Genomic DNA, 15714 nt, shown 5'->3' with positions numbered 1-15714 from the left:
CAGATAGGCCAAAGGAAATAGAGTGAGACCTATCATGAAAGTTGCATTGATAACTGGCCAAGTATGGGGAAAACAGTGGAAATTCGCGTTCCTAGCCAGCTTGAGTTACCATAGCTGAAACCTCAGTGGGGAGCAGTCAGAGTCCTGGATTCCTTACCGTTCTTCCCTGCATAGCTGCGGTTAAAGCCATTTTCATTGACATGTGGCACAGAGTTAATATCTGTCCCATGGAAGAGCAGCCTCTCATTCCTTTGGTGGCCATTCTTGGCATCAATGGTTTTTTTCTTTGCCTGATAGCTATTCCAGAGACCTAAGTTTTGGATCCTTTCGATCTACAAATGAATAAAAAAAAAAAATTGCTAGAGTTGATGACACTTGCCAAAGTATAGGAAACAAAACATGGTCACTGGTTTTCATAAAAAATTACACTCAACAAATTCAATGCCAGCTGATATAGTTTCCTCTTTCAGAAATCTTAGATTCAGTGTTTCATACAAATGGACATTGGATTGAATCTTGGCTTAATCTTTAATATTTTTATATACCACACAAGAAAAAGTCCAGTATCTTAAGTAGTTATATGAACTTTGCTGACTCTTCCTCTCCTATCTTACTTCTTTTTTGCTGGCCCTTGGGTGTGAACTCAGGGCTTGGATACTGTCCCTTAGCTTCTTTTGCTTAAGGGTAGTACTCTTAACATTTGAGGCACAGCTCCACTTCCAGCTTTTTTGGTAGTTTATTGGAGATGAGAATATCACAGACTTTCCTTCTGGGCTGGCTTCCAACAATGATCCTCAAATCTCAGCCTCCTGAGTAGCTAGGATTACAGGCATGAATCATTGGCTTCTGGCAAATCTCAACTTTTTATGTGCACTCCAGTAACTGCTGCTGGTGCTGTCTACCTTTCTGTTACTTTGCCTCTTGGCAGTTTAAAAAACTTGTCCTAGAACGTATAAGAAGTGGATAAATATGGCTACAGTCCCTCATAGAAAAGCAGACATGAAAGGTTTCAAGCTTTCAGAATCTTTCTATTCTACAGAACTGTCAGGCCTAACAGTATTAATCTGCCTTCATCTGGTTCTTTCTCCCATTGCTGCAGTTTTTAGGGGTTTATTTTTGATTTGATACTGTTTCCTCTAGTAAAAAGTCTCGACATTATCACACATTTTGTTGAGCTTCTTTGTGACTTAAACATTATTTCCTCTTCACAGCTAAATTTCCAGTTATTCTGACTACATCTATTCTGTTTCCTGTTAACTCAAATTTTCTGTATTTAACTTGATTTTTTTATACCTTTAAATTTTTCCTTAGATTGTAAAACATTTCTTAGTTCCTTGGCCTTTCAGTTCTAAAATTTAAACCATTATTTCTTACATTTTTAGAAACTTTACTAAGCACATAGTTTTTTTCAACTACTAGATGATCTGGGGAAGGAAAAGGTCTATTTGAAGGACATAGGGATTTGATGAGCCAAGCTCTCAAAGACAAGGAAAGTACAAAATGAAACACAAAAGTCAAAAGAGAATGATCTCTTCTAACTGCCTAAAGAAAATAACTGTCAAAGAGAATTCTATACCCAGCAAAGTTATCCTTTAGAGAATGAGGATGCAAGAAAGATGTTTTTCAGACAAAATCTGAAGCAAGTTTACAACTAGATCAACATTATAAGAAGCACTAGCTCTAGATAAAAATGATCCTGCATGGAAATGCAGTTTTGATATACAGTGAGAAAAAAGTAAATGTCTTCAGAAAACTAAAGCTAGCCCTTAGATAAATGGCAGATAAATGGCGCTTAAAGGATTCAAAGATAATTACATTATCTAGAAAATGATAAACATATTGATTTACATTAGCATTTCATAAGTCAGGATAAACATTGTTTCTAGAGTAATCAAAGAATGAATCAAATAACATAAATAGCCCACAATCTAATAGAGCAGAGTATAAAATAGTGGAATGCTTAATCCAAATGACAGCAGAAAAGAGAGCAATGGATATGTGTGTTAAATGGAAAATAAAGATTAATGTGAAATTTTAAAATCTAAATATCAGTAAATATAGTAAGCCAATTAGGAACTTTAACGAAAGGATGAACAATTCAAGTATATGTTGCCATTATGAAACACAGCTTAAGAGAGCTTGGCATGTACCAGTGGCTTCTACCAGTAATCCTAGCTACTCAGGAGTCTGAGATCTGAGGATCAAGGATGGAAGCCAGCCTACCAGCAAAGTTCATATCTCTACTAACAAGCTGGAACTGAAGCTGTGGCTCAAGTGGCAAGCCACTAGCCTTGAGTGAAAAAGCTAAAGTATAGTACCTACCCCTGGTACTAAGCCTCAGTACTAGCAAGTGCACGCACACACACACACACACACACACACACACATCAAGTCTATAGCCATACCACCTTGATCTCAGAAGCTAAATAGAGTGAGGCCTGTTTAGTACTTGAGTGGGAGACAAAACACATCTTAAGTACATAGTTAAAAAGATTAAGCCAGGAGCTGGTGGCTCACACCTGTAGTCCTAGCTACTCAGGAGGCTGAGATTTGAGTATCTCAATTCAAAGTCTAGGCAGGAAAGAGAGCTCAAAGTGGTAGAGTACTAGCCTTGAGCAGAAAATCTCAGGGACAGTGCCCAGGCTCTTAGTTCAAGCCCTACAACTGACAAAAAAAAAAAAAGAAAAAGGAAAAAGCATGGAAAATAGACATGGGAAGGGAATGTTGCTTTTTTAATATTACTAATAATAATTTGGTATAGTTTTAAAATAATTTTATGTATTGTACAGGATAAAATAAGTACCTTAGTGTTACTAAGAGCCAAATAAATATCAATTAAGAAAAATGTCTATGATATTAAATTTTAGTTGAAAACCTAAACATGAACTCATGAACTTGTCATTTGCAGTGAGTGTACTCAGCATACAATTCTTGATTGCATGAGCCCTGGCCTGGGAAGGTCAGGTACAAGGCCAAACTTAGAAGACACAGTATTAAATTTTTATTATCTGCTTTGCAAAGTAAATGTGGTATATATTTTGATTAGCCTCACATCATATGGCCATCTGTTACATTGAAAAACGGACACAAACATCATCATGTTCAACAATTCTGGTGACATGAGTAAAATCTAAAATCTGATTCCCATAAAATTGTATTTCTAAATAATGAACACACTAGGAAGTGCATTGAATGTGTTTATACAGGACTGTGCTAACATTTATTATTTGTACCATCAGAAAACTCTATGACAGTAGCAGGCTTACCTTTTCTATGATGAACATTGAGCAGGTCTCATTAAACTTGTCTGCCACCTTGTTGTATTCTGAATCACCAGGTTGCAGCTCAACCACACACAAATTCTGCTGCTTCATGTCACTCCAGTTTGCAGGGATGGCAACTACAAAGTAGACATTTAAGGATCACCCCTCACCCCTGTTGTCCCTGGAACACTCCCACATGCTTCAGAAAATTGAATACCACCAGTATTCCAGTGTTATAACCTCCTAATTCTATGTGTTCAAGAAATTCCCTTTCTTTCTAGGAGGTGTTTTATAACATGGACCTCAGTCAAGATGTAACTGGAATGCTTTTTTTTTTTTTTAAAAAAAGGGGGGGAGTAAGATGGAAAAGGGGGGACTGAAGTTTTGTACAGTAGTAGATAGATTGCCTAAGCATGTGTCTGTGTCCTGTTTCCAGTAACCCTCCCTGCAGAAAGCCGCAGAGGTATTGGATCTGGAGTTTGAAAGGATAGAAGCTATATGTGGGTATCTTACAAGTTGATCATGTTAAAATGTGAGAACTGCTGGGCCAGCTCAAATCACATGCTTTTCCATGACAGTCTCTACTCCGCTGCAATGAAACAAAACATTATTTCCTAACTGTGATTTAAATAGTCCCGGAGTTTTGCCTATGCATGGATTTTTGACGCAATGCCTTACTACCACTGTCAGCACAGGACACTCTATGTCAGCTTTCTCACTCTTCTTTATGACATCCTTAAGAGGTAGGTTATGGTGTGACACCTGTCTCCTACCAGGTAAGCAGAACACTACACACGACCTGTCATTGCTCAGAATCTGAAGACTTCATTCATGCTCATCTCACAAGAGATGAATGTATTGTACAGGAAGTCAGGTTACCCGTTGTCTTTGGGGTCTTATATGGTTGACAGGCAGGAGTAGCTATACACAACTGGCCTTCCCTCCCTGGAGATTTGATCCAAGAGGAGATTGGCAGGCTGTTGATGTATGCATCCAGGAACCTGCTGTTCAAGGCAGTGGTGGCTTGTGGGAGTAGAAGCAGGCTTATCCCTGTGTCACTGCTCACATTGATTGAGGGCCCACTCTTTGACCAGGCTGTCCTCTCCTTCCTCTCCATTTATGACCCTTTGGCCTTTTGTTCTTAGAAGCTTTGGGCCACTTTTGTTTTTAAGCTTACTGTTTTCCTTGCTCTGAATGAAGCAACCAGTACTTACCAGGCAGAATGGCAGCTGGGAACATTCTAACCCTAGAGACTCAGAGAAATTCAAGGTATGGCCAACTGGTACTATTAGGTGTGTCCTCCTAAAGCTATTGAACACATCCATGCTATGTTTTCTTGACTGTATATTGATGATGATGATGATGATGTTGATGATGATGATGATGATGATGATGATGATGATGATTATGCTGGGCCTGAGGCTTGAACTCAGGACCTGGGTATTGTCCCTGAACCTCTTTGTGCTCAAGGATAGTGTTCTGTCACTTGAGCTACATCACCACTTCTGGCTTTTTTCTAAGAGTCTCACAGATTTATCTGCTTGGACTGGCTTTTGAACTGTGATCCTCAGATCTCTGCCTCCTAGTAGCTGGAATTGCAGGCATGAGTATATGTTAAGTATTTAAACTCAGAAATCAAGTTTTCATGTTTTCTATTCCATTAGGGATACCTGACTTTTACCTAACTTTAAATATGATGTATGTATAAAATGGAATGTATAAAAATGGATGTAAGTATAAAAGAAAATGTATGTATAAAATAATCCCAACACATGTATAAAATAGTGCATGCAAAGGATGAAACTTGGACTCACCTTCGGGTTTTGTGAGGCGCTGAACCATTAAGCTCTGTCCATTTGGACCAGTGGCAATGCATGTGTTCAAGTTCAGTGTGTAGTCCTGATTATTAATTTTGACAACAGTACTCTTGTCCTTTGCTTTCTTTGCATGCTCCAATTGCAGATTTGTTATCTTATCAAAATTATGAAAAGTGCTATTGTCCTCATATTGCCATTGTATAAATTCACTGATAGACTCTGCATGGCTTTCCTTTTCTTTGGCCAATCTAAAGCTCTTGATCATTTCCTCAATTTCATCTCTAGCCTTCATCACATCTCTGCTAAGTCCCAAAATCTTGATCAGAGGTCTCGTCTGGTCCAGAGAAATGTTGATATTTAAATTTCTCTGCAGCTCATTCAGTTTCTGAACTTCCTTTACACCAAAGTCTTTGATACACTCATCTTCACTGGTGTAGAGACATTGCTCTTCTTCAATCAGCTTTTTCATCCAGGAGATAGTGTTGTCCACAGAGCTTGCATCTTTACCACATACTCGGAAAGTTGTCACTTCTGTTTTTCTTTCCAAAATCAATGGTTTCTGATTTTTGGAAGACTGCTTTGGAATACCTAAAAAAGCTAAGAGAAAAACAGATTAGCTATTTACTATGCAACAGGCAATATAGGAATATGCATTTCATAAATTCAAATAACTCACAGGCAATTTTAGACATCACAGATGGCTGAGAAGCCTGAGACCCTTCTCTTTTTTTCATGTTGGCATAAAACACATCCACTAATTGGGGCAGAAAGATAACAACTTTAACTTTTTTCACAGATCGAATCAATCCTTTCTGGACAGATTTTTCAATGGCATCAATTATGGCTTCAGCAACTTTATCTGGTTCTTGGTTAGCACTTCCTGGAAAAGCAAATAATAAAAATGACATGAGAAAGAAAAGGTCCAACTGATAAAGACTTAGGAAGAAATTATTCTCACTGAATAAATGCCTGCTTCACAGCTCTGTTTCATCAGTGGTAAACTGTCTAACAGTGCATCCATCACCAAGCACTTTTGAAGTCCTAGATGCAGTGGTAATTTTAGTTTCAGGATGTCTTTTTTTTTTTTTTGGTCTGGTCATGGGGCCTGAACTCTGGGCCTGTGCGCTGTCCCTCAGCTCTTCAGCTCAAGTGGTAGAGCACTTAAGCCATAGCACCATTTCTGGCTTTTTTCTTTTTGCTTATGTGGTGCTGAGGAATCGAACCCAGGGCCTTGTGCATGCAAGGCAAGCGCTCTACCACTGAGCCACCTTCCCAGCCCTAGTTTCAGGATGTCTTAAACCAGCACTCCAACCTAGGACCTAAAATCTAACTTCTTATTTGTGCTATTCATGTTGCCTTGTTTAGCTGATCCCAGCTTACTGCATTCCTTCCTTCCTGTTATAGAGAGCAGGTAGCCTCTCTTCTTGCCTCACAAGTCTGAAAAGAGCCATAAAAAGAAGAAGAAGAAGAAGACGAAGACGAAGAAGATAAAGAAGACGACGAAGAAGACGAAGAAGAAGAGGAGGAGGAGGAGGTTGGGAAGGTGGCTCAGCGGTAGAGTGCATGCCTTGCAAGCATGAGGCCCTGGGTTCGATTCCTCAGCACCACATAAACAGAAAAAGCTGGAAGTGGCACTGTGGCTCCAGTGGTAGAGCACTAGCCTTGAGCTGAAGAGCTGAGGGACAGCGCCCAGGCCCAGAGTTCAGGCCCCATGACCAGCAAAAAAAAGAAGAAGAAGAAGAAGAAGAAGAAAAATATATATATAAACACCATCTCCTAGAGGAGAAAAGCAGAATTTTTTGATTCTGTCATCACTCGAATTTATGCATGTATTGTTATTCTCCAAATATCTGTTGGGACCTGATTTGAATTAAGGTAATTTGGTAATTAAGGTAAATTGGTAAGATCACCTAAAACTGTTATCTATTTGTTATAATCTATAATTGTTTGTACTTAAGCTGTTCATGGGGGCTCCAAAAAGGCTTTTTCTCTCACACTCAATGAGAGTTTAGCTCAAGGAAGTCACTAAGCAGATCCATTCCCTTTTTGGACAATTCCATATTGTACATCTCAGTGAAAGCCATGTAAGATAATGAAGAGTCTTTTTCCAGTGTCAGAAGTAGTCTCACATGAATGGCAGCTCAAAAAGTCTCATGATAAGCAATGTAAAAGTCCTCTGGCCAAGCTAGGTTGTAGATAAGACTCAAAATCCACTTGGATTATCCATTTTGATGGTATTCACCTCCATTGCAGAAAGATGAGTACACATTTCTTTAACTTGGCTAGGTAGAAAACTGTGGGAATATATATAATCACTCAAAAACATTAACCAAAAGGGTTTATTATTAAGTTATTTTTTAGTATTAGATGACTAGAGAAAGGATATTCCTTTCAAGGCTATGTTTCTCCACATTATTAGAAAGAGTTTAAATGAAAGCATTCAGATACTCATTCCCAATAAACACATACTATGTCTCACTATGAACTAGTTAAGACACAATTGTTAAGACACAGATGATGAAATTTGTGGGATGCACAGGTATCAGTAGGTGAAACCTAGAAACTCAAGGAAAAGACTATGCCAGACTGACTTGTGTTGCAGATAAATATTCAGTCTGCCATAGACAGGTTTTTATTTTGTTTTGTGCCAGAACTTGGGCTTATACTCAGGGCCTCATGTTCTTACTTTTTCCACTCAAGGCTGATGCTCTACTACTTGAGCCACATCTGTACTTCTGGATTTTTGTTAGCTAGAGATAAGAGTCTCTCAGATTTATCTGCCTAGGCTGGCTTGAGCCTTCTGAGTAGTTAAAATTACAGGTGTGGGCAAGCTTTTTAAAAGAGAATTCTAGAAAGGTTATGAAGTTAGTGGATGTGGAAAATCCAGTTCTAGTCAGGAAATGATAATACAAATTGAGGCAAATGACAAGTGCTAACCAAAGACAAGAGGCCAGAATGAGCAGTCAGCTGAAGAGACTGACTGATATGAGGGACTAACTAGGTTTATCCATGAACTTTTACTCCACATGCTTGCCGCTGGCTTACTTGTACTATGTTGTAGGCTGTGCTACATTGCAGTTGCTCATTTACATGCCTGATCTCCCACAGCACCACAGCACCTGGTATATTTGATCCTTTGGGGGTCACTTTTCCATTTCCTATGCCTATGCACATAAACTTATACATATATAATCCCACTTAATAATTAGATAATGAACAGATAAAAATGATAAAGAGGTAGAGTCAGGGATTCCAGGTAGAAAGTGATGGTTAGTGGTGTTATGAGGATGGACAGATGTAGGTGAGTTTGGAGTCTGTGGTTCTTGCAGGTATTGTTATGCAGATATTTCCTCCTCATATGATTATCTCGAAGGAAGAATTTTTATTTACTGATAGAGGCTGCCTTGATCACAGTAGTCACAAATCTACTTATAACCAGTACTAAGGGGTCATGGAAAGACCAGTTCAGTTGATGATAAAGACAGATAAAGAGGTCAAGCAAGGAAAATCTCTTAACTCTGTTTATTTATGCAAACCAGCAGTGCATCTCAGTCAGTGGACTAGTAAATGGGTTGGCAATGTATATCTGCTCAAATAGGTGTACATATTTATACAAAATGAAAGCTGTCCTTTCCCTGTTTCTTCTTTTGATCCCGCAGGGACTACCCTAGAAAAACGACTGAAGGTTGCTACTTTGTTGGTCTGAAGTAATTTAAGTAGAAATAGAATACTAGGAAAAGTAAGATGGAGACAGACAGGAGGGCTGTTGATGGAGGGAGCGAGTGTCCACAAAAATAGGTAAGTAGATAGATAGGGAGATAGATAAATAGATAAAATTGGGCTAATCTACTAAAAATAGATAATACAGGGGCAATAAGAATAGGAAGGTTTATAAACTATACTTCGGGGATAAGTATTAAAGTAGAAATAGAATTCCATGTAAAGTATTAAGTAAGACATAATATAGGATCATACAGAATTACAGAAAGCAAAGTATGGCTCAGAGAATTGGAAGAAGGCCCAGAGAGTGATGGGGGGGAGGGGGGAGGTGAGGGGGAGGGGGTTGAGTTTATTGAAACTAACATTTTAGAGAGATGAAATGTCAGTCTGAGCAAGAGACTTAGAGCGTAGGGCTACTAGACAGTCTCTTACTTGGCCAATCCGATCTCACCCATTGATCTGGAGAATGCAGAAAGACCACACAGAAATTTCCCCGTCAGTGAAGAGGACTCTTTATTCCCGGGGCAGTGCTGGAAGGGCATTCTTTAACCCATGACAAACCCAAAGTAGTCCATGTGAAGAGTCATATAATCAAGACAGAGTTTCAGAAAAATAAGAATCTCAAAATTAGCAAGTGGACTGGAAAGCTGAGTTTTTGATCCACTCAGTTCTGGAGACTTGAGAGACACAGAGAGGTCTGAAGCTAAGAAGCAGAGCTAGCTATTGAGTTGAGAACTAGAAATGCTCATCTTGTAGCCAATTATAGCCAGGTGGAAATGGATGCACTGATATTCTGCATGGGGAGAGAAGAGAGGAGCAAGTGAAGGATGAAGTGGAAGTTATGTAGGAAAGTGACCTAGGAGAATTAAATATGAAAGAGCCCAAGGGATGACCTATCTACTCCTTTCTTTCTCTCTCTCTTAATCTAATATCCCAATACTCTCTTCAGTCTCCTCCTCCTCCTCCTACTTTTTTTTTTTTTTGATGGGTCATGGGGCCTGAACTCTGTGAACTCTGGGACTGGACACTGTCCCTCAGCTCTTCAGCTTAAGGCTAGTGCTCTACCACTTGAGCCACAGCACCACTTTCAGCTTTTTCTGCTTATGTGGTGCTGAGGAATCGAACCCAGGGCCTCATGCATGTGAGGCAAGCACTCTACCACTGAGCCACCTTCCCAGCCCTCTCTTTTTTTTTTTTTTGAAACAGGTTTTCAGTCTGTTGGCCAGGCTATCCTTGAAAGCCTGGGCTCAAGCTGCTCCTCCTCAGGGCTGCCTCAGCCTTCCTAGTAACTGAATTGGACTTGTGCCACTGCTCCCATTCAATGCTTTTTCTTTTTTACTTAAACCACCTAAAGACATTCTCATCTCTTTCATCAGAGGTACCCTGGGATAAGGAAACTGTCTACTCCTATTTTGATATTGTTGTCATCGTCACATTAACACTCAGCAAAACCTATGGGAAAGTGAACACTTTGTGACTGGAATTTAGTTGTAACAGCCAGGGGCTACAAACCTGTCCCAATGGCTGGGAGGCAAATGGAAGAGTAATTGAATTTTTCACATTCTTTCAACACACAGGTAACAGATTTTATGACATTATATCCACCAACAACATGAATAATTTTCTTGCAGTTCAATAATCCACCTTCTGTAACTATATATTCATTATTCTTCTGTTGAGCTGGAAAACACAAACAAAAAGATACAAAAATCAGATTTAGAAACTTCTCTTTGAGAATGAGAAATGTCTGATATGGCATGAAGCATGTTTCATACAAAACTAAAATGCTATCTCTGATGAAATTGTATGACTTCAATTTTCTTCTTTAACAGTGAGATTACTTTCAAATTCTAATTCCCTATAACTGAAATTCTTAAGTAAAATGTATGATAATAAGACCAATACATTGTTTTCTTTTTGTGGGGGGGGCAGAGGGCCGGGTCATGGGGCCTGAACTCTGGGCCTGGGCGCTGTCCCTCAGCCTTCAGCTCAAGGCTAGCACTCTACCACTTGAGCCACAGTGTCACTTCCGGCTTTTTTCTTTTTGCTTATGTGGTGCTGAGGAATCAAACCCAGGACTTCATGCATGCAAGGCAAGCGCTCTACCACTGAGCCACCTTCCCAGCCCATAATACAATACATTGTTTTCTTAACCCCAAGACTCTGCTTGTTTTCTTCCAAGACTGACATTATTAGTCTTCACTTACAATTTAGGCCCAAATATTAGTATTTTGCCTTACCTAGGCGAGAGCATTCCATTTGCACATCTGGTCCTGCACCTTCTAAAATGGCTTTGGAGACCCCTACATGAGAAAGTCAAGATGGCTACAAACACAAGAAATCTGCAGTATGTTTAGATTAGAAAGACGGCCTTATTATATTAAAGGAGTTCTATAGCTGAGTATTGCTGATTAACAGAGGAAAAAATTCAGAAAATAGCTTTCCATCTATAGGAAGCTATCAAAATATTCTAAAGTTATTAAGTAAGATGACTATTAATCATGTTATTAATAGTATTCACTAAACTATTAAATTATCAATAACTACTTATTAAAATGTGTTAATATAAAAATAGCCAAAGTTATCAAAACCAGTTTGGCTTGCAGAAGATCTTCTTTATAGGATTGGCCATGGTGGTTTTGACACTAGTTCGAAGTCACCCAAGGGAAGTACCTGTTCTGAGGTTAAACGTATTTGAGGTTGAATTTACGATCACATCTGCCACTTCTTTGGTGATGTCACCAGAGGCCACCTGGAAGAGGATGGGGCCAATTTTCATTTCATACACTCCTAAATTAGGGCTGGAAACAGCCCCATAGAAACCTGCTAAGAGAGAATAGTGGAGTCAGTCACTAAGATAACAAGAGCAAGAATGAATGAGACTGCTTCCTGTCCCCCCCCACCCCCGCCCCAGTGCACAGAACCTTCCTCTCTGGGTGTGACCACCAGCTTCAATCCTTTCACTGTCTTTGAGCCCCTATAATGGTGTGCTTCCAGAAAAAGACTAGGAATATGGCACATATCAAGCATGACATCTACAGGGGCCACATACAGTCAGCCTTATAGATCCTATGTGTCTCACATGCACAATGAAAACCTTGGGCCACACATAAAATGCCACCATACCTGGGGGCTCTGAAAAGGTAACCAATGAGGATGTTTTAGGAAAGAAAGCCTCTGTGATCCCCAAAAAGGATTAAAAAATAACAGCAGTTTTGACAGGAAAAAAAATCATTAAGTTAGCATTGGACTCAAAGTATGTATTTTGAAAATCTGTAAGATTATGCTGTGAAACTATTCTTATCATTATTTAAAAATCCATTGTATAAGCTGGGTGCTTTTGCCTTAGATCTTATAAACATGGCCAGAATCTTATCTGTTTGGGTTTATGGAACATACTCAAGTATGTTATTTATCACTCAATCTTCCAGAAACAAGCATCACAATCATCCTTTACTTGCCATGAAATAGTTACTTAGCAACTAGAAATCACTAGTCAGTTTAAAAGCTTTACTGAACCTTGTGTATCTGCAGCCTTGGAAGCTTTGTCACTGGGAATTCCATTCTTCCTTTTGGAAAATTCATCAGAAAATGCCTGGAATAAAAATACAATTTTCACCATTACACTCCTCAGGTAATCAAGGAATTCAATTCATCAGGGCTTTTGATCCTGCATATTTAGATGTAAATAATTATCAAAATATTCACTTTTGGCTGGGTGCCGGTGGCTCATGCCTGTAATCCTAGCTACTCAGGAGGCTGGGATCTGAGGATCACGGTTCAAAGCTAGCCAGGGCAGGAAAGTCCGTGAGACTCTTATCTCCAATAAACCACTAGAAAACCAGAAGTGGCTCTGTGAGCGCTCGCCTTGAACTAAAGAGCACAGAAACAGCGCCAAGCTCAGAATTCAAGCCCTATGACCAACAAAAAAAGAAAAAAATTCAGTTTAATAGTTTATCTTTTTGGTGGTACTTAGTTGAAACTCAGGACTTTGTGTTTGCTTGCTGAACAGGTACACCTGCATCTAAGCCATCACTGCAGCTCTTAGATTTGTGTGTGTGTGTGTGTGTGTGTGTGTGTGTGTGAGAGAGAGAGAGAGAGAGAAAGAGAAAAAGAGAGAGAGAGAGAGCTAGTACTGGGACTTGAACACAGAGCCTCAAGCTCTCACTTGGCTTTTTTATTCTACTACTTGAGCTACAACACCACATCTGGCTTTTTTCCTGGTTATTTGGAGATAAGAATCTCTTGGATTTGTCTGCTCAGACTGGCTTTAAACCTTGATCCTAAAATCTTAGCCTCCCTAATAGCTAGGATTACAGGCATGAGCCACTATCATCCAACTAGATTTTTAAAGTTATAAAAACAATATATAGAATCCTCTTTCTACAAATTTCTTCTGAAAATTATCAAAGATGTGATCAAAGATATAAATATAGGATATTCATTAGAGTGCTATTCATAATAGAGAAAAAACTACTTAAAAAGCCAATAGGGAAGCCAGGCGCTGGTAGCTCATGCTTGTAATCCTAGCTACTCAGGAAGCTGAGATCTGAGGATTGCAATTCAAACCCAGCCCAGGCAAGTAAGTCCATGAGACTCTTATCTCCAATTAACCACCAGAAAACCAGAAGTGGTGCTGTGGCTCAAGTGGTAGAGTGCTGAAGAGCTCAGGGACAGCACCCAGGCCCCACAACTGACAAAAACAACAACAAAAAAAAACAGTAGGAAAATAATTAAGTTTTAATATATTTCCTAAAATATTTCACAGCTATTAAAATTATATTTTTGAGGATATTTAATCGAATAGAGAAATGCTTATTTTATACTATTAAATAAACAAAGAGGATATATAATTACATATTTATAATCTCACTTTAATATTATATTTGCAAATGGAGTTGTGGCTCAAGCAGTGGAGTTCTAGCCTTGAGTGAAAAAGCCAAGTGCAAGGCTCTGAGTTCAAGCCCCACTACTAACACAAATTAATAAAGTAAATGAATAAATTTACACTTGAAGCAAAGAAGACTGGGATGGCAGACAACCAAAGAATGTGCATCTTTTATAATATTTAAAGTTTCTTTAATGAAAATGGATTACTTTCCTGATAAGTAAAAGTAAACAAACAGTAAAAGAAATAAAGCTAGACACTATGTTGAAAACAAGCGATACAACTTGTGGGTGGAGATGGGAGGGAAAAACTGGGAGAGAGCAAAAGAGGAGTTACATTGTCCAAAAAGAAATGTACTCATTACTTGACTTATGTAACTGTAACCCTTCTGAACATCACTGTCAGAATAACAATAAAAAATAAAAGTTTAAAAAAAGAAACAAGGACTGGGAAGTTGGCTCAGTGGTAGAGTGCTTGCCTCGCATGCATGAGGGCTTGGGTTCGATTCCTCAGCACCACATAAGCAGAAAAAATCCAGAAGTGGTGCTGTGACTCAAGTAGTAGAGCACTAGCCTTGAGCTGAAATGCTGAGGGACGGTGCCCAGGCCCAGAGTTCAGCCCCAACGACAAAAAAAAAAAAATTAAAAAATAAAAATAAAAACATGCAGTTAAGAGAAAGACAATCATCAAGGTTTCAAAATTTAAGTTTTTATCTTCTTAATTGTAACAAGAGAGTAATGACCAGGGAACTAGTAATTTTGGGAGCAAGAGATAAATAAATGTATCCTAACATTATTGAAATCTGTGAATTTTTTCTTTCACTTTTTGAGGGGCAGTGACTGGTGATTACATTATAAAAATCACTCCTTCTTCTATCTTAGAAACAAGCAACACAGAACTTTTTTTCTTTAGTAAACAATACATGAATACAGACTGACTCAGTGCTGGGGGGGGAAAAACAGAGACTGCTGAGTGAGTCTTAGACTTTCAGGCCTGCGGGGGTCTTATAGGCAAAGTACACAGGTAAAAGTGGATTGACTTCAGTCAGAAAAACTAAGTCCCTGCTGCTCAGCCATAAAAACAAAACAAAAAACAGCTCTTTGAGGCAAGAGTCCCAACATACTACAACTATGAACAAACATATAATTGTTATTACATGGATAACTGAAAACATTTCAAATGATATTAAAGCTGTCTATTGAGAATGATCCTTTTTACAAAGTAATTGTTGATTACTTTGGATATTTAAAAAGAAGATAAAGGCTATGGTTTTCAGGAAAAGAGTAAGATTTGAAGGCTCAGGCCTGTGTTATAGCACTCACACCCTGGCCACAGAGCCAAATATACTTGAAAGGTGGGAAGGGGAGATTAAATAGGGGATGAATAAAGAAAGGATGTAGGGGGGAGAATGCCATCATAATATTCAATTCATATCCTATGGAACGAAGAAAAATGAAGGGAGAGGTTGGGTTGGGAGAGATGGGGAAAATGATGAAAGGGTTGACATTGATCAAGATGCATTGTACTCATAAGCTGATTCGTTGGATGGCAACTCCTTTGTATAACTACTTACAGATAATACAAACGTAATATAAAAATCTGCTCAATACCTCATTCCTCCTGTTGTTTTCTTTGTGTACATAAATCTAAATTCCCAAAGTAATTATAAAATATAGACAGGAGAGTATGTGTTGTATACTGTATTTCATGATCTACTGTACATCATTTCAACAAATGGAAATCAGAGGGAGATTATAAAACCTCTTATACTGAGTAGAAGTAAAACTGGTCAAGTAAATAGACCTCATACTTTATTCAGGTTCTGTGGCTGTCTGATTGGAATGTATAAGTGATACACAGACCAAGGGTGAGGATAAGATGATTGGCAGGCTGTACAGGACATGAGAAATAATTTGGTCCATGTCTGGTCAGGCATTATGCTTCTTGGTGGATTTCTATGGCTATCATTGACTTCTTGGCTGTTTGTATCAATAATTTTATATGGTCTGAATGATATTACAATATC

The 15714-nt window shown here is 38.7% G+C and overlaps 1 protein-coding gene across 2 annotated transcripts in view; it reads right to left on the bottom strand.

Annotated features, from left to right (window-relative positions):
* The window catches only part of Parp14 (poly(ADP-ribose) polymerase family member 14), a 133107-nt gene that overhangs the window by 819 nt on the left and 116574 nt on the right, over nucleotides 1–15714 (bottom strand). For both annotated transcript variants that reach the window (XM_042667632.1, XM_042667623.1), the window contains exons 9-16: nucleotides 12320–12395; nucleotides 11474–11623; nucleotides 11041–11103; nucleotides 10313–10480; nucleotides 5757–5960; nucleotides 5078–5677; nucleotides 3267–3400; nucleotides 158–332 (exon numbers count right to left, since the gene is read on the bottom strand). In XM_042667632.1, coding sequence (XP_042523566.1) covers nucleotides 158–332; nucleotides 3267–3400; nucleotides 5078–5677; nucleotides 5757–5960; nucleotides 10313–10480; nucleotides 11041–11103; nucleotides 11474–11623; nucleotides 12320–12395 — 1570 coding nt within the window. The remainder of the gene's footprint in view (nucleotides 1–157; nucleotides 333–3266; nucleotides 3401–5077; nucleotides 5678–5756; nucleotides 5961–10312; nucleotides 10481–11040; nucleotides 11104–11473; nucleotides 11624–12319; nucleotides 12396–15714) is intronic.

The sequence above is a fragment of the Dipodomys spectabilis genome, unplaced genomic scaffold, assembly GCF_019054845.1.
Source record: "Dipodomys spectabilis isolate Male_0828 unplaced genomic scaffold, ASM1905484v1 ptg000017l, whole genome shotgun sequence".
Taxonomy (NCBI): domain Eukaryota; kingdom Metazoa; phylum Chordata; class Mammalia; order Rodentia; family Heteromyidae; genus Dipodomys; species Dipodomys spectabilis.
This window is presented reverse-complemented; position numbering and strand designations above follow the sequence as displayed.